Source organism: Emydura macquarii, unplaced genomic scaffold (genome assembly GCF_026122565.2).
Source record: "Emydura macquarii macquarii isolate MOO-44397 ecotype Brisbane River unplaced genomic scaffold, CSIRO-AGI_Emac_v2 contig_2768, whole genome shotgun sequence".
NCBI lineage: Eukaryota > Metazoa > Chordata > Testudines > Chelidae > Emydura > Emydura macquarii.
The window spans coordinates 13,360,354-13,379,041 of record NW_027132905.1 but is presented as its reverse complement, the minus strand read 5'-3'; the positions used below and the strand labels follow the sequence as shown (position 1 = coordinate 13,379,041).

The window sequence follows — 18,688 nt, the reverse complement described above, 5'->3', positions numbered from 1 at the left end:
AGTTCTGACAGTTAACTTATTTTCTTCCCTGCCTGAAAGCCGCATCCTGTGGCATTTGCTAATACCAGAGAGTGGAGAGAGTAACAGAAATATTAACCTGCAACCTTCCAGTCAGAGCCCTCCATCTCCATACAATAAATGCTCAGACAGCTTTTCATTTTCTAGGTGAGAGATGCATTACATCTCCAGGGAGCTGTCCTGTCTCCGACAAAGCTCTGGACAAGTGACTCATTCTGGGTGCTATTCTTTCCACTCACAAGCACCTGTTCAGCCTTTTAAAATAAAATTTCATAATTTCATTTCCAGTGCAGGAAAAGATTAAAATCTAAACTAGGATTACTGAGCTTGCCGTTTCCTACAGTCTAGGAGGACTATAAGGAATCAGAAAAAAGAATATGAGATGTGCTCTCCGTTAAACAGAGATGGATGGACTTGAACTTCTTGCTGATTCCACATGGTATCGAAGAAAATAACCTTGTACTTCCCATGTAGAGTACAACACAGCACATGGCTGGACTGTGATTACAACTTCAGCTAACTATTGGGCAGAGATTCACACTACAAATCAGCACCAGCCTTAAATTAAAGAAAATAAAAACCACGTGCCATCCTTCCACCCTTCCCCCCCTTTAGGATTACTACATCAAAACTCAAGTTCCTGCTAGAATTACACCACCAACTACCAGGGAAATTGAAAATGGTCTATATATAGTAGTCAACAGAACAGCTGAAACCTCCCCAGGATGCCAAGTAAGAGCCAATGCTTGATCATCAGTAGAGCTGAGCAGGGAAAGGACGGTGGAGAGCAGGAGCATAGGAACAGGGAGGAACCTGGAAAAAGAGCCAAAGGAGCAATTTTAAATGCATTTTTATTTTCCCCTTCTCTGAGAATCAGAGATTGAGAGAGTGAGGCAGAGTTGTATTAAGCCCCAAGAGCCCATTCTAAGAGCTTTTTACATGTGCACTGGAGAGGGCAAAAGAAGGAGAAGAGAGTGGATTGAATCACAAGAGTACTTCAAAGTGTTTTCTTTTCTTCCTGATTTGTTGTGCTTCCTCCTTGCATCGCTGGTCAGTACAGAAGAGGAGTTGTTTTCCTGTGAGCACTGAAGGGAATTATCACAAGCCACTCCTTTCCTTCTCCTGGAAGTTCATTACTCACAGAGCAGAACCTTGCTAATCTGCATTTGGCTAAACTCTATTATGCATAATCCACTCCAAAAAAAAAAAAAAGGACTGTCACTTAACAAAAATTTGGTAGCAGTGACACCATTATAGTGAAGCATCAGATCATTAAAGGCACCATTTTTGCAAAGCATACACCAAGCACTGACTAATACAGAATAAAGTATTATCTTAACTGAGTAAAGCCAAAAGAACTGAATGATTTAGTAGGACTTTACTACATTGTGCTTCGTGATTTCTCAAGACATTAAAGGGAAAGCAAAGAAAGCAAAGAACTTTTGTGCAACTAAAACATTCAGTCCTTGAGCGGGTTCTTTTGTTTTTGTGCATATGACATACCAGCCAATGAAAATAACATGGATCTGGTGTGGTCCTCAATGAGATTTCATGGACTCAAAAGTCTTAAAAGAATTTTGATGGGTATGAATGAAGAGAGTCATCTTGTAATCCATTCACTCCTGGCTGAAATCCATTCCCATGCAGAAGCCCTGCACAGGCTTGTGCATCACTTTAAAATAGGGTTAAATTGGGTTTAAGAAAAGTGACTAGAGCCGGTCAGTACATTTTCAGTGCAACATCTCTGTCAAAATATGCTGTTTCGTCACAGCCAAAACCTTTTGTGGAGCTGTATTAATTTGGACGAAGTTTTCAAGGGGCGTGTTTGCTGAGGTCCAGGGTTCTCTAGCCACGTCTGACCGGAGAGAGAGAGCCAAATAAAAAACATGACCTTTGGAACGCAATGTTTTGACACAATTCCAAAATGTTGCGGAAACGTTTGAAAGATTGTATTTTCATTAGCCCGTGGAACAAAAATAAATGTTGAAACGACAAAAGTTGTTGCAAAATGGAATTGTCTTGTAGCCAGTTCTAAAAGTGGCCACGCAATCCTGTTCTACTGAGCCCGTTCCAGTTTTTTAGATGATATCCTGGTAGCCTGGGAGCTTCTTTCAGGACATCTGACATGTCACAGTTTATCATTTATCATTCTAAGGGCTTAATAGAATGTTTGTTTTTTTAAAAAGCTACACAATAGTTGTTCGTGACATAGTGTTATGCCTAGTAGAATTTCCTTAATGTTAACTAGGAAGAAATATTTCAGTGGATTGAGGGTTCCATTTGATGAACACTATTTGGAGTGAAGAAAAGGGAAAGGTGAAGTCGACTGAGTAAATTATTATTTATACAATAATACAGCCAGCTGTAAATTGGGCTGGTCACATCTGTCTTTATTTCCTGTGCTATCTACATCGTTTTACTATCTGCTGCAGTATTTTCAAAAATCACTACCTTACACTAATCCTACATCTCTACTAACATGGATCATCGATTGAATCAAGACTTACTGCGGACAGCGTTGTCTGGGAAACTGCACATGAAGCAAGTGAACAGTGATGGACATGTGATGGACTTCCTAGCCTCACACTGCCTGTGTTGTACAGACAGTTTGGCCACTTGCTCATAGATTTCATTTTACAACATCACAATCTATCAACATGTCCTCACAAATTTTCCTGCCTGTCCTGTTTTCTCTGTTTTACACCATGCCCCATCCAGTAGTTTGTTAGTTTAGAAAAAAAATCAGCTGACATCTAGAATAGCTGTTGGAAACCACAAAGGAAACAATTTAAAATCCACCAAACCCACATTGCTGGTTCTACAGAGCTGAGAGAGAGCAGATAACACAAAGCAATAATGTTCTTGAGAGAATCATATCAGTTAGGGAGACATAAATTAGCTCATCAGGCCCATATTGCTACGAAGCCATAGTCCTGAGTAGGCTGCCAGTTACCAAGGCTCGGCACACTATGGTATAATACTCAAACCAGTGCAGTGCACCACTCTTCCACCATGCCGCATCATGTGACACCATTTAACTTCCATAAACAATTGGCTTTCCATACGCTTGTGTGGATTTTGTAACATGGGGACACACCATTTGCAGAGATATCTGCAGATCCTGGATCCTGTCAGTGTCTCTCAATAACTAGCCATTAGAAGGAACCATCCTTGAAGAACGGCAAGGTATCAGTGATAAATAACAATCTGAAAAACTGAACAACACAAGTGCACTACTGTCCCTTTCTCCTGCCCCTTTCATATCTCGATTGCTTACAGCTGTGGGACTAAACTGGAATTGCACTAGGACTGATGTGAATTGGGAGTAATGGGTGGGGTGTGAAATCAGACTATACCAGAGAATATGACAAGTTTAGCAGGACTGAGCTCCAATTATCCTCTAGATAGCTGTGAAGAAAAGGGAAAAAATACGACAGCAATCCCAAATTGTGTGTGCTATTCAAATGCAAAAGACTGTTGTGGGAAAGGATTAAAAAAAGTTCCCACTCACCCCCAACAGCTTCCTTCTCCTATCTTTGCAACACCTATGGGAGAAATCTTCTAAAGATCTAACTGCTCTATGCACAGCTGAACACCAGTGTGCATTGCTGAGCCAGCTATGGAATGTGACATATGGCTTGGGTGATGCCAAGGAGACCCAACACAGAGAAAGTCCCACAGCTGTTCCTTTTTCTTTGCATCACAACCCTCCTTATGGACCCTTCACTTCCTCTGCTCAATGCCCTACATGTTCCCCATTTGTAATTCACCCATTGTCTTTGAAGAAGACGCCTTGTCAAGCCATATTCAAAAGTACAGAAGAAAAACAAAGATCTCCCTCTTCAGATGTGGTCCTTCCCTAAGCTCTCAGAGTTCCAGCTGTAACATGTAGCTTCACCCTGGAAATATCATAGTGGCAGGTAGTCCATGATGAGATGAGGTCATTCCCATGAGTGGGTTTTTTTGGCGACAGTACTCTCAGCAGTGGCGTCAGAAAAAACCTTAGGCAGAAGGATTGGCAGGTATTACACAAGCTGCCGTCTCCGCTGACCTATAATTTTCAGCCAATCTCTCAAACTGAGTTCCAGGGGAATGACCTCCAAACTAAGACATATTAGGTAACATCAACTGATGCTAATTCTAGCGTAACACGTAAGCATGTATACATCTTTATAGATGACAACTAAATGCTACCAAGTGATTTATTATGATTAGTGCCATTACAATGTATATGAAATGATTTTTTTTAATGGTTAGACACAAAATAGTAGCAGATTTGCAGCCACACAATTTCACAATACTGATAGCTGTATGGTTTTGCTAGACTACTGTATAAGGACTAAAACAGTATATGGAAGCTATTAATACCTAATTGCTTTCTTCACTGCTAGTGATTCTAAACAAAACCGTTTCTCTGCCAGAAGTGCAGCTTGGGCAGAATGTTTGCTAGTTATATCTACCATTTAAGACCCACTGCTTCTATAAATAGGCAGCGGGTCCAGTAGCTGGACCAAATGAGTCCAGCAGGTGCCATACCAAGAATGACTGCTCTCAGATCACAGGTCTCTCCCCCTAAGCATCTCTTTCTTTCAGGGTTTTATTTTTAACCGGGAAATACAGCAGGCTAAAAGCTACATTTTTTACATACCACAGTAAAAACAGTTACTGAGTTATATTTGCTAGAGTCACAGTAGTTTATGTATATTTGCTATTCACAGACTGCAGAATATTGCCAAGTAACCTCACTGGTGGGGACTGACAACATGGAGATACATGCATTCATGTGAGACCATAGTCAATTATGTCTATACTGTATTAAGCACATTCATTTTTTTTTAAACACCTTCCAGTAAAATTGAGTCCTTGAAACTTTTAGTTAAAACTGTTTTTTCACAATTACGCACAAAATAACCTGTAAACAATTTGACATTACACTTATGTACAAGTGAACCACATTGGAAAGTAGAAGAGGTAATTCAGTGGGTGCCACTTGCTATACATCAATGTGCAACAGACTGACTCAGCCCCGGCAAAGTCATTAAGTGCTTGTATGAGGTCAGAAAATGTAACATGAGCAAGGCCCCGTATAGATCACAATCTCACAGAAGTCACAAAAGAAACACATAATCCTATGTTTGCTGCGAAAATATTGCATTAGCTGCATTTACTCCTCTAAGGTTGTGTGTCTATATGAAATCTAAAGAGTTGAGTTATGTTTTTGGTTAGGTCAGTTCCAACTGCTGACAAAGGACCAAAATCCTCTTCTCACATTCACTCCTAAACTCTGGCGTCTCTGCATGTGAGGGGCTCCCACGAATGATGTCAATGATAGAGCTACAGATGAACCAGAGCGAGGCTCTCTATGTGGCGCTGAGAGAAGTATTTTGCCCTTTAAATCAGTTGGGCCCGATCCTGCACCCATTAACATCAGTAGTTTTGTTTCTGTTCTAAAGACCACTTACTTTTTGTTTGTTCCTTGTCATGCATTAAAATTCACAATATCATAATCATCTGCTGATTTTGATTCGTGATAGCACTGCCAAGAAACATAAAGTATGTCTTTTAATGATTTTTAGAGTGCTTTCCTGTCCTTTTCCAATACTCCACATATAAAATCCCTTTGGGGCATGAACAATCCATGATACCTGGCAGTGTTTTGTACCATAATTTACATGGGGCCTTGTGCATAAGGTATCTGTAAAGTAACGTCTACGTGCATACACACAACTGATGAAACGGGGTGTATGGAAGGGTAAGAAATGGGAATATTTTCTTAAGGTTTTTAGGGCAAAGAAGTGTTGGGATGGGGGAGGGGGGAAATCACTTGGTTACATTGCCAATAGCCATCAGGCTTGTTTTCACTTTCTACTTCAGCACAATGCTTTGCAAAAAAAAAAAGAAACACCAAATGAACCCCTCAGAACCGGAATGAAAGTACAAAACCTGTCCACTGTCACATTGCTCTGAATCATTTACACAACTCTGGGAAGTACTGCGCTTACAGATACCTAGGAAAAAAGGACCTGGGGCTTACGAAGATGCATGCATTCTTTCTTCCCTCCCTCTTATGCTTTGCGTTCTACTTAGTTTATCTAGGTGTATAGCTCTGTGTTTGAATTTAGAAAAATGAAACATCTTCAGAAGGGAGAAGATTATTTTTCAGATGGCCACCTTAGTACCTGCAGGCCAAATCCATTTCTTGAGTTAGAATGCACAAATTCATGGAAGCCCACAGAGCCGCATCTGCTTACACCAGTGGTGAATTTATCACTGGATGGCTCCCCAGTCTCTAAAAACATGCATAACCAGGACACCACCGGGGTCCAACACACCATCATGGCTGTGAAAGATATGTGATGGCAGCTGCATAAGGTATTCAGAATACATTCATTCCAAGGTGCACTTGTGCTATTTACAAGAGACCCTTTTTTAACTATGTCTTAAGCAAATCAGCAACTGTACCTAAAAGACCACAAAAGGGAACAAGGTAACCAAAGACTGATTTTGCAATGGCCTCCCAGAAGTGAGAAGGCCTCTTCACCACAAGGTGTAGGTAATACAGGTGGATTTGTGCCACATTAAAGATTAGCAGCTTTCCTCGCACTCACTCTCAGACATACACCTTTTTATTACTAAGAGAAGTTTCATTTGTTATTCTGGTCCCAGTGAACTCAATGTAAGTTTTGAAATGGACTTCGAAGGAACTTGGATTTGCCCCTTATTATGTGTGGAAAATAACTCCAATACCCAGTTTATTAACCAAATATCTCAGAAAGAGTTTAACTCACCATTAATTACATTGCAATTTGGCATCATGTCCATGATATAAAGGACCACAAATATTCTACCTGTGGGCATACATGTCTGGAGAAAAATAAACTAAAAATGACTGAACCCAAATTCTCAATCCAAACTCAAGCTCGAATTGAGCATGTTTAGAGCTCAAAAAAAAATTAGCTCTTCAGTTTTATTATTTCCGTTTCATTTTCACACTCTATATATTACCTGGTGTCAACCAGAAGTGGAAACAGAAAACGACAAGCATAATTTTGGGGTATTTCTAACTAAAGCAAAACAGGAAAGGAAATGTCACTAGACAGGCTAGTCTCACAACATATCTTGTTCTGTTTCTAGACCAAACCTATATGTATAAGCATCCAAAAGTTAGCATGCTTAACCAAATGGAATTTACCAACCTTAGCCCTTCCCTAATTACTACATTCCACTGCATTTTACTTCCAAGTTGATACCTGCTGCCATTAAAAATCATTGGGAGTTTTTGTCATTGATTTTAACAAGAGTTGGACTGGACTCTATGCCTCTTGCAACTGTATGTAAATATTTGTAAGCAGCTGATATGTTACCCTAAGTTTCAAATACAGAACGCTTTGTTTTTTGCTATCAGTATCTGGTGTATGATCCTTTGTTCTAACCAGAAACTTACGTCTTTACTAAGGAAGAAAGGAATGTGTTGTTGGCAAAATTAAATAATAACTTTGCCTCGGAATTGCCCAGTGCTTTTCACAGTTGCAATGGAAGAAAATTCTGGTGAAAAAGGCAAATTCCCAGGTCAAAAGTGCACAACCAACCTGGAGACACATTACAGAATGTGTTACTTTTAAGAGTGAAATCGAAATAGGTGATGGTCAACTTCTACCCTCAGGTATGCATGGAAAGGTTCTGTTGACATCAGTGGGAGTTGCACATGGGTGTATGAGGGCACAATTTAGTTAATTGTTTCCAAAATAGGCTAATTTCTTAAGCCCCTGTTGGCTAAGCTTGTAGGGACAATATTGCTGCTGCTGAAGTCAATGAGACTTTTGCCATTAGGCAGGGTTATTTCTATTGAAAGGATAGGTTCTTTGCACCAGTGTAAATGATTGCTCATGGTGCAGGGCAACAGAGACTGGAACAGGATCCTCATGCCCAGCCAGCCACCCTAAATCCTCTGTGGGTTTTTTTTTACCTCTCTTTTTCTATTATCTTTTCTTCTCCCCTCTTTCAGTCTTCTCATTCAAGTCCATAAGGCTAGATTGGATTGCAGCCCTGACAATCGTTTGCTACCTCGTTTTGTTTGTGTAGCCAGGGGAAAATGCTTGAAAGGCCCACGTGAAATGAAAAGGCTCCTTAAATGTTGAGTAAGGATAACATTTCACTTCCATTACAGCTCTGACAGCTGTGACCAGTGCAATTCTGCTACCGCCTTCTGCAGGAATTACTCCTGCATCTTCCAGCTGAATGCTCTGAGTCGTCCTGTGCCCTATACTTCTCTGAGAACAAACAAGTCAGTAAAGCGCTGTGTGTGCTTATGTACGCACCTGCACGCGCACACACCGATCACGTCTTCCAAACTTTATATATCAGAGGTTCTCAGCTAAGGAAAAAATCAGCTCCTCGTTACCTCTCTCTGTACTGTCTGCTGCGTGTGTTTATTATGGGGACAAGTAAAGGACCTGCTGCTCTGTTCTGAACCATTGCTGCATGTAAATGGACAAAAAGGCCAGCGCTGATAACAGGCTGACAAGAAAAAAAAGAGCCTTTGCAGTGAAGGGAGCTGATATCTGAATGTAAGAACTGTGACTTCCACCGTCACACTGAAGAACAGAAAAATGACATCCCCTGTCTGGACAATGTCCACGATGGCTCCTAATTTGAGGGTACGTAATTTCCCCCCATTTCACGTACATTAATGCTAATGAAAGGTGCCAGAGTGACACTGCTAGAGCCCAAAGTCCTCTCTCCACAGAACATGCACATCAGAGACAGAAGTAGTGTAAGCTTCCCACATATCAACCCCTCCACCAATACCCCAAACGATTAAGGCTAGACTCTGTCTTTATGCTTCAGGCCTGAGTAGTGGGAAGGACAGCCCCACTCCACACCAGGAGAAGCACCAGAGAGACAGGCAAATCTCTCCCCGAGCTTTTCTGTGTGCACGGGAGGGGAAGCCAGGGAGGGAGGGAGGAGAAGTGTGGGCGGGAACAAGTTCCCCTGGTGTACCAGCCTGCAGCTAGTGGGGGGAGGTGCAGAGCCAAGATCCCACCACTTTTTCAGCATCCTTTTCCCTGAGTAGAGAAAGCAAACAGCTCCTTCACTCTACAAAGTACAGGGTGCTCAGGGCTGTTTTACGTTGCACATGTTCCCCTTGCAGTTCGTCTATTCGTCTGCTTGTCTCTTATATTGCAGGCCTGTCAGTGCAGGAACTGTGCCCTCCATCATTAGCACAGCATCAACCACGTTGTGGGGGCTCCTGCAAACAAGGGAAGATAGAGACTTGGTTTTCAAAAGGGCATAAGGGAGTTAGGCATTTATCATCTGTTGAAAGTTGGTACCTAACTTCCTTAAGTCCCAGCCATAACTAGCAATAACCTGGAGGGAGCCTGGCTGGCCTTTTTGCTGTGACTTGATTCACAGCACCACCTCAGGGCATGCTATTTCTTACTCTCCTGCTTTCCTAATTCCAAAATTGATATTCCTGGCTGAATTATTTTGTCTTGTCGTGCCTAATTTTAGAAGATTGCTATGTTTAGGGTTCATCTTGTATTGTGGAACATGCTGTAAAAAACCGAAACCTATGCATTTGTTTCTGCACAGTGGTACAACACTTAAAGTGCCTCGCAGGAGACCTGAGTTCCACCTCCACTTCTTAGCTCTGAGGCTAGGAAGGGAAACTCTTGGCACAAGCAGGCAGCTGTGGGGACAAGTTTGACGTTAGTCCTCTCTGGGCTGTATTGAGGATACTTCCCATGCAGAGCTCTCCCAAGGTTGCACTTACCACAGACAGAAGAATTTACCTATGACTCTGCTGGACAAAAAGCATTTCATGAAGGGGCTTGCTTCTCATTTTCACTAAGGCCTCGTACAGCAATCCAGCAAAGTAAACCAATCTTAAAGTGGGTGACTTTACATTGCCAAAGCAGTGCAAAGTTATGCCTACACTTGGCATGCAATTCCCAACATGCTCTCATTGAACCAGCATAGTAGTGTAGCCACAATAGTGTGGGCTGCAGTTCAGGCTTGCCACATGAGGACAGACTCATAGGGTCCGGATGGGTTTGTACTCAGGCTGACTAGCCTCTCCCACCTTTCACCGCTGTCAATGCTACAGTGACTACAGTACTATTTTTATCACGCTGGCTCAGTGAGAGGTAGTATGAATATGTCTACACGAGCTGGGACTCATACCCCTAGCTCCAAATATAAACATACCCTTAGGGTGAAAAAGATACCCCCCTGAGCAATGCAAGTTACAGCGACCTAAGCACTGTTCTCGCGTAGTTGAAATAATTATGCCGACGGGAAAGCGCTCTCCAGTCGGCATACAGGGTCTTCACCAGATGCGCAATCGGTGCACTTCTAGTGTAGACCTGCCCTTAGAGTCAGACCCAGAGTGTCTATACTGATGCTACACAAGTGAAGCAGTCGCTCTTTCAACTAAAATAATGAGAAGCATGACCTGAAACAGACAGCTGAAGTCACCAGGGGATAAAGCTATCTCTGATGGAACGCCACTATAGTCAATGGAGTTAAACCTGGGATGAATTTGGTCCCAGGAATGGATACACTATCCCAGTATCCTACAGTAACAAAGCAGAATATATATATATAAATTTTCTGGCTAGTGATTATTAATGCTTAAGACTCTGATTTCGGTAGTGGTGAAGAGTAATAACCATTTAATCTAAAACTGGGAATATGAAGGCCACATAAATCAAACTCATTCTAGTGTATTTCATCTGGTCTAATTTTTCCTGCAGATATTAATCATTGTACAGTCCTGTGCAAATTGAGTCTAAGTCCATTCAAACTCTGAGGGAAAGGAAAAAAAACAGTGTACAGACTCCCTCTGTTTGTCCCTCATATTTTGTAATGCAGTGTTTTAGGGGATTAAATAAAAAAGTGAAACTTTGAAGCTGAGGATGCAAGGGTCTCGCCATTCTGAGCTTTCTAAGTAAAGAAACGGTCTGTGTTGTGCATGGAAATCTCAAAATAAATATCTGCTGAAGTGCGACAGCGAGAGTCAACCCTCTGTTCATTTTTCTCCCTAATATGCTAATGCGATAAATTAATGTAAAAGACTTCTTCCTCGTGCTTCACGGAGAGCAGAACTGATCGTGGAGGAGGATTCTGCATAATGCCTGATAGTATCAAAACCTTGCAAAAGGGAAAAGGCTCACTTTCCAATTTGCCTCTGTTTGGCATGTCTGGCTGATACTGACTGGGTCAAAATAGAAAAATCAGTTTCCAAGTCTTAAAGTGTCAGAGACAATGGAGCTGCTCTCTGGTATGCACATAAGAAGAAAGAGAGAAAAAAAAGCACCATTTAAGCCAATTCGTATGTCTTGGAAGCCAGCCTGGTGGTCTTGCTTTGCACTGACACTCACACATAAGGGAAATCGCAGGCAAACTTTTTAACACACTCTCTCACGAATGATACCAGTACAGCAGCTGCAAGTAGGGACCAGTGAATGTAGAAGAAAGATCATTGTCTTCAAAAAGAGGAAAAGCAAAGCTGTGGCAAGCTGAGAGGAGGAGTATGTATGTGTGCGAGCATGTGCGTTTGTGCAGGTGGGTGTGAAAATGTGTACACGTGAAAATGTGTGCACAAGTCTGTGAATGTGGGTAGGTGTGCATCTGGAAATGCGTGTGTGTGAGTGTGAGCAAGAGTTTTAACAACTGAGTTAGTTTAGTGCCTGATCCTGAGAAGTGCTGAGCTGTCCAATTTAGCTCAGCACCTCTCAGGTCAGGCTCTTGTTTATCATCTTTACGCAAGACAATAATTAGGATTCACTAGAATGAGCATCCCACTATCATGTAAAACAGCTAGGTAAACTTGCAACCTTAACTAGAGATGACTCCAAGCCGCAGAATCCAGAGCTCCTATCCCCATAATTTGGGGGGAGGAGAGGGGGTTGATCTGGGTGTTTGGTTCATGCTCAACTCTGTGCACAACCATCTCACAGTGTGCAACAGTTTGAAACATGTCACTTTCCTTTTGCACGTGCAATAAGCACCCACAAAACCCGTGCCTGCATTGCATTTGCAGTTCAATGGTGGGCACAAGTCTGAAGGATAGCACCTCTAACTACCTGATTATGCGGATTTGCCCCCACGGTTTTTTGCAGGTGTAAAAAAAAGTGTAAGCAAATTATGTGGGAGCAAATTGCACCTGCAAGCATACTGTGTCCAATCCAAATTTACCTCTATTCTATGCACACTTGAAGTCATCTCCCTTGTAGCGTTGTGAATTGGGTATGCTAGACAGTGAAACTGAAGCTATAGAAAGGTTACTGATGCTAAACAAGTCAATATCACAGCTTTTAAAGCTATCATCTTTATTAGTTGGTGTGTCTCTCACTTTATTTCTTGAGCCATTGATTGACATGTGCCAAACTCCCCAGCTGATCAGCTCCCATCTGCAGCCTGTGAAGGCCCACACGGAGTCACTGGTGCAATGCATCTTTAGGTAACTGCTTTACAGACTGTTATTGACACCTCTTTCATCCCACTGGCTGCAGTCTGTCCCCTGGCCTCCCCTTTGCTACCTGACTCTTAATTTTTCAAATCCCATCCACGGGACCTTTGGCTCCACTAGTCTGTTGAGAGACATCAGGTTCTGACTGGTCCACTGAAAGAATGAGCTCCTGAATGATAGCTACGGTGCAGTTAGATAGGCTAACCTGTCAAGGAAGGACCATGCTTTTTTGTAGGTTCTTGTACTTCCGTGCCTATGTGTGGCATCCCCTCCTCCCCTCAAACTGAGCTTGCTGATATTTCCCTGTTTATTACACATTATAGGTAACAATTAGTACTAAATGAAGCCTGCCACCCAATGGGTTATACTACTGACTAAAGAAAGGATGCTGATAAGGCAGTTTCCATTACAGAGTGTGTTTCTATGCGTTTTTTAATTTCCTTTTGAAATGTATCTAGCTGGAGTGGCGCGGTGCCTGTCATTTTAACAATCAACTTCTGGCCAGTCAGAGCACAAACTGCATCTTGTTAGGTTTATAATTTCTTATAATTGCATCTGCGTTGGATGGGAATGGATGGCCCCATTTGTTTGGGCCAAAGACTCTTCGGCAGCAGTGTCTGACAGGCTTACATAAATCAGCTGAGCTCACTGACTCAGCGACTTGACCCGCCATCCCGGGATCCCACTTTCCAATTGGAATCATTCCATTATGAACCCTTTGTCATCCAGAAGCTTTAGGGAAGAAGTGTTTGGAACAAAGGAAATTAAAATATACAGAGTTGTCAAAAACTAATGGAATATTTTGCCCACAGTTACAATAGACACAGGCACTTTTACAGTGCTTCCTTCCAACCCCACCCCACAAAAAAATAACAGATGGAGATAGACAGTCTTCTACTATTCACACCTCATAAATCTGAAGGGGGAAATGGAGCAGAAAGAGTGCTAACAATTGCTTTTTTTTTTTTCCTTTGAGAAAGTGCAGTTATAAGGAGAGAACCAGAAAAATTCATTATGCAATATACATATACACACATATACACATGTGTATATATACATACATCCTTAATGTAAACTGGCACGACATAGCTTGTTTCTTTAAATCCTGTACATCTGCCCTTCTCTGACTCCTCCAAATAAATGAATTAAAAGGAGAACTCAAAAGGCATGCCGTTGGCAGAACCCGCCCCCGCCCCGGCCACCATCTGATCTTATGTAGGACTTTCTCCACCGGCACCAGGAACATCTGCATGTGGATTTCTTTAGTTGGTGATGTTGTTGTGCCTTTAGTGTATAAAGTATTCAGCTTGCGTAAGACTAAGAGCTTACACACAAAAGCAGTTTTCATTGTGCTTCCACAACTGGAAAAATATCGTTACCCTGTGACTAGAAATGTTACGGTGAAATAGGCGAATTAGGCAGTACTATCAAGATGTATTTTTTTTGTGAACTAACAAATTGTTGTTATTCCTTTTCATTAAGGATCTTGATCTGTAAATTGTAATAAGGTTATTTTCCCCCACCCTGCCCCGCTCTTATAGATGATACTTTCGTAGCAGTTCGGATTGCCAGGGGTGTTTCCTTTCGGGAAACCTGTCTGGGATTTTGATTTTAAGGAAATCCTGGATGCATTTTTCTAACTCTTCCTCAATAGAGAGCTTTTCTTTCACTGCTTTTTTTTTACTAGAGTTGGATTCCCTGGAGGCAGAGGTGAGAGTTCGGAGCAGATCACTTTTCCTTCGGATTTCAGACTGCTGGAGTAGCTGCACCGGGCCCTTCTTGATTGGCCGATCTAGAGTCTGTATGTTGGACTGGCGGGTGACAGGGCCACAGATGACAGTCTCTTGTGGGGAGCTAGCTTCTGATTGGCTGTCACAGCTGGAAGTGGACAGCTCGTTGCAAGATGTGCCACTTTCCCCCTCTTTATCTCCTTTGCCATTTTTGCAGCAGCAGTCACAATGGGATGAAGACCACCTGGAAGGCTCACCTAAAAGAAGGAACAAAGCACACCATAGGGTTACAAAAAGCACAGACATCTGGGCTGTCATGCACACACAGCAGGATATTCCTTCATATGCCACCAAATAAACCACTATCAAGTACACTCGTGCTAACAGAGAAAAATGGGGAGGAAAGGAATCTCATACAGTTGTTAGAGCAGGATAAAGCATCTCAGAACTCCTGGGTTCTATTCTAAGTTTTGCCTCTGACTGTCAGGATAATCTTGGGTAAATCAGTATGGCCAAGATCTTACATACGTGTGGAAGTGCTTTGCTGAATCAGAATCTTAAGCCCCCTGTGCCTGATTCTCATTAGCAACAATGTCCCTTTATTCCACTTTGGCCATGTAAAGGGACATTAATGTCCACTCTAAGGCCCCTTTAGATTGCCACAGCAGGGCAAATGCCTTTTGCGCAAGTGAGAATCTGTTTCTGTGTATTTCAGTTCATGTATGTGTAAAACGGTTTTGTTGTGAGACAATTCATGAATGTTTGAAATGTGCTTTGAGATCCGGAGATGAAACCACTATATCAATGCAAAGGACTATGTTGTTATTTTCTTAAAAGTGAATGATCATTGTTTCAGAAAACCAGGGGTAAGTCTGAGGCGTGGTTTATTGGGTGCTAACGCCATAGCATTTCACTAACAGGCCAAATCCTGAGACACCCACTCATATTCTTCATAGGCAAATTCCCACTGACTGTAAGACCTGAGTAAAATCAGAGTAAGGTCTTCAACCCTTAGCCCATTCCTTCAAACTTACTCACATTAGTAGTTCCATTGATGCCAATAAGATTACTTATGTAAATAAAGGTTGTAGGATCTAGCCCAAGATTACTAAAAAAAGTTATTAACTGACAAAAAAATGGAGCCAATATCCAACTGGTTGTGCTGTTGCTTGATGCCAATTCATAGCCAAAGTTATTGCCTCCACAAAGTTTGAATGGTCTAGAAGTTCATTCTAGCACTTGGTCTTCCAAAGGTTTTGATTTAATAAATAAAGTGCCAGGCAGAAAGGAATAAAACATGTTTGAAGAGAAAGGAATGCAGATATAATTCTTGTGTAGAGAATAGATGTCTTAGAGTAAAAATCAACCTATCTTGGAAACACCTGCATAGATCTAGGAATTGTCTTACTTAGGATATTTACACTGTTCAGGTATTGATTGATCAAATGTTATTCTATGTCCTATTCAAATTTCCCCATTAATAGTAGGGTGTCAATTTTGATAGGCTCAAAACCCAACCTATCCTTTTTGCTTATATGTTTGTAATGTCCATTGATTCTTTCTGTGTTTAAAGAATTCTGCAGTTATCTTTTTGTAAAACAAAATACGAAAGCCAAAACCCTTAGCACTCACAAGCAATCCCACAATAACAAAACAGTGTGCACAGCTTAGTGCTCATGAGCAACCCTACAAGCAACAAACCAGGCTGTGCAGATTAGCACTCATAGACAGTCCTAAAATAATAAGGTAGGGCATTCATCTCTAAAGTGACACAGTAGGGTGACACGTGGCTCCAATGAAGCCTATGGGAACTTTGTCATTAACTTCAATAAGGCCAGGATTTCATCCCCGGAGTTTACAGCCCAGCACTCACAAACAAACCTACATGACAAAGCTGGAAGAACTCCTCTGCCTAATGGTTCATTTGAGTAACTAGTCTGGGTGCAGAGAACAAGTGGGGGTGCTTCGTGGAGCCATGTCGTTTGCAGACACTGCTGCTGCTCTCTGTCATTGTCTCCTTACAGTCCAATGTGCACTGCTTCATCATGTGGTTCCATCAAGAAAAAAACCCTGCACGTAATGAATGCGTTGGTGACACTCTGGAGCATGATGCAATCCTGCTATCTTATTTGTTGTAAGAGCAAGAACAACTGCTCTCGGCAGTCCAGGGCAGGCTGTGAGTGTGTTGGAGACAGTTGACATATCCCTACTGTAAGCAAACAGTGAGAGCTACATTCAAAAGTAGCATCCTTCTCACAATGGAGCCCAGAGAGTAGAATTTAATCTAGTGCAGCCAACATCTATGTGCACTCACACAAAAATATACCCCAATGCATTGTCTTGGAAATATGACTTCTTCCAAGGGAAATATCAAAATGCTCTCTATGTCAAAATAAAATCCAGACTATAATGCTTCCACTGCCTGCAACTGCTATTCAGAAAGATGCTGTCATTATTATTTTACTGTGTAATCACCATCATATTTATATTTTCATTAAATTAAATGCAGCTATTCATTCTTTTTTTAAAAGAAACAAAAAGCAGCAATAAAGTCCTGGTTATTGCAGACTATTGATGTGAAATAAACATCTCTTACAACACACATGCTAAATAGTTACACAACAGTCATATACTGAAAATAAGGTAGCTGATTACAAGAAGGTTGTCTCTGGCCACACGGTCTCCTGGCCACAGGATACAGGAAATTATCTATTCAAGCACGGGTAGCTGTTTAATTTCCCCAAACAGTATATTTTTAAGCCTAGGTCAAGGACACTGCACACTTTGGACAGAAGAGGGCGCTATAATTCACAGGGTCATAGATTCCAAGGCCAGAAGGGATCATTGTGATCATCTAGGCTGACCTCTTGTATCACGCAGGCTACAAAACTTCCCCAAAATAATTCCTAAAGAGTGTTATTTTAGAAAAACATCCAGTCTTGATTTTAAAAATGCCTCTGACGGAGAATCTGTCATGACCCTTGGTAAATTGTTCCAGTAGTTAATTAATGGTGCTATCACCTCAGAGACACCAAATTTTCAAATGTCTTCCAATGTGTGCACATACAAAACCTGAAACTGAGCATCTAATTCACATAATGTCCTACCTGGCTGTCAGATATGCCCTCATAAATGTTGATTATGCATGCACAGAAGCACATTAGGCCTAGGAAACAAGCTCAACATGTCTCAATTTGTTTCCTGCCCCAGCACAGAGAATTCTTTTTTTCATGTTCTACTGGAGAACTGTCCAATAGCCATAATCCATGACCAAGAGGGAAAGCTGGCGTTGATAAAAACTGTTTCCTGACCAATCTGCTAGATTTAATCATGGATTTAATTTGGAAAGATCATTTGGAAGCATCCATCTTCCAAGTAAATATAATTATCACCTCCAATATGTGCAGATTGGTACCATTATTGAGGTGAAGAACAATGTACTTCAGCATGCTGATGAACAGCCTTATATCAACAACACACCACTTTATTCCAGCCATAAAACAGAAACTGGGCACAGTTTTTAATGCTGCGCACATAATACTTCACACGTTACTCATCCATGGGAGCTTTTCTGCAATATACACTGTCTGAAGGAAACAGAAAGAAAAGCAAGTGGTTTGTACTTTATAGAAAGACTGATAAAGCCCCAAAGGCTTTCTGCGAAAGCTGTAGGTAAGTAACTGGAAGGAGTTGTCATTCTGTTTTCTGTATCTTTAAATGTGCCCCTTTCTGTTGCAGAGGCTTCTGGGAGTCACCTGCCATTTTGTGCTTCATTTCAGTTATGGAGCGATTAATATTTTCTCTCATGAAGACTTCGGGCTGGGTTCTCATTTACACTACACTATGCCGCTGTGGTCAAGGGGCTTTAAAATGAAGGTGCACACTAAAGTCATATCTACTTTGTGGCCTCTTTACACGCCAGAACTCTCTCACCTGGCTGTGTATTTTTGAAAAATATGGACACAGAGATCCTGCTCCATTTCCGATGGGGCCTCTTTTACCATTTCTCTGAACCTTGGGTGGGTGTAAAGCACTAAGAAATCAGAACGGTAGCATTTTATTTCTACCTGACACTCAGTTTGCACTGATGTCAATGACCAAATCAAGGGCAAGGCAGGGCAATGGTGAATCAGGTCCACTGAACTCAATAGAAGTGTTGCCATTGTCTCCGATGCTAGCTATCCCAGGCCCTTTTGTAAAGGGATTTTTCTGCAGCCTTAGCTGGGCCATGGCTTTTGGGCACATACTAAAATACATAACTGAATAGAAGCTGCTGACTTTGTTTCCTTGAGAGAGTCAAGCCCACTGGAGTGAAACATGACTTTGCAAGCTCACAGAGCGCTTATGCATTTTTTAAAGAGACGCCCTGCTGAAACCTGCCACACCTGTCTTTCAAATTCTCCATCTTGCTAGCAGCTGTGAACAAAGTTCACATTGATTATAGAAACAGTTGGGAAAAAAACTT

The 18,688-nt window shown here is 41.7% G+C and overlaps 1 protein-coding gene across 1 annotated transcript in view; it reads right to left on the bottom strand.

The window, feature by feature from the left end:
- Positions 1-13,920: 13,920 nt before the first annotated feature.
- The window catches only part of KCTD16 (potassium channel tetramerization domain containing 16), a 138,298-nt gene continuing 133,530 nt past the window's right edge, over positions 13,921-18,688 (bottom strand). The window contains exon 2 of the mRNA XM_067566572.1: positions 13,921-14,480. Within this exon, the coding sequence (XP_067422673.1) occupies positions 14,029-14,480 (452 nt within the window). The 3' untranslated portion in view covers positions 13,921-14,028. The remainder of the gene's footprint in view (positions 14,481-18,688) is intronic.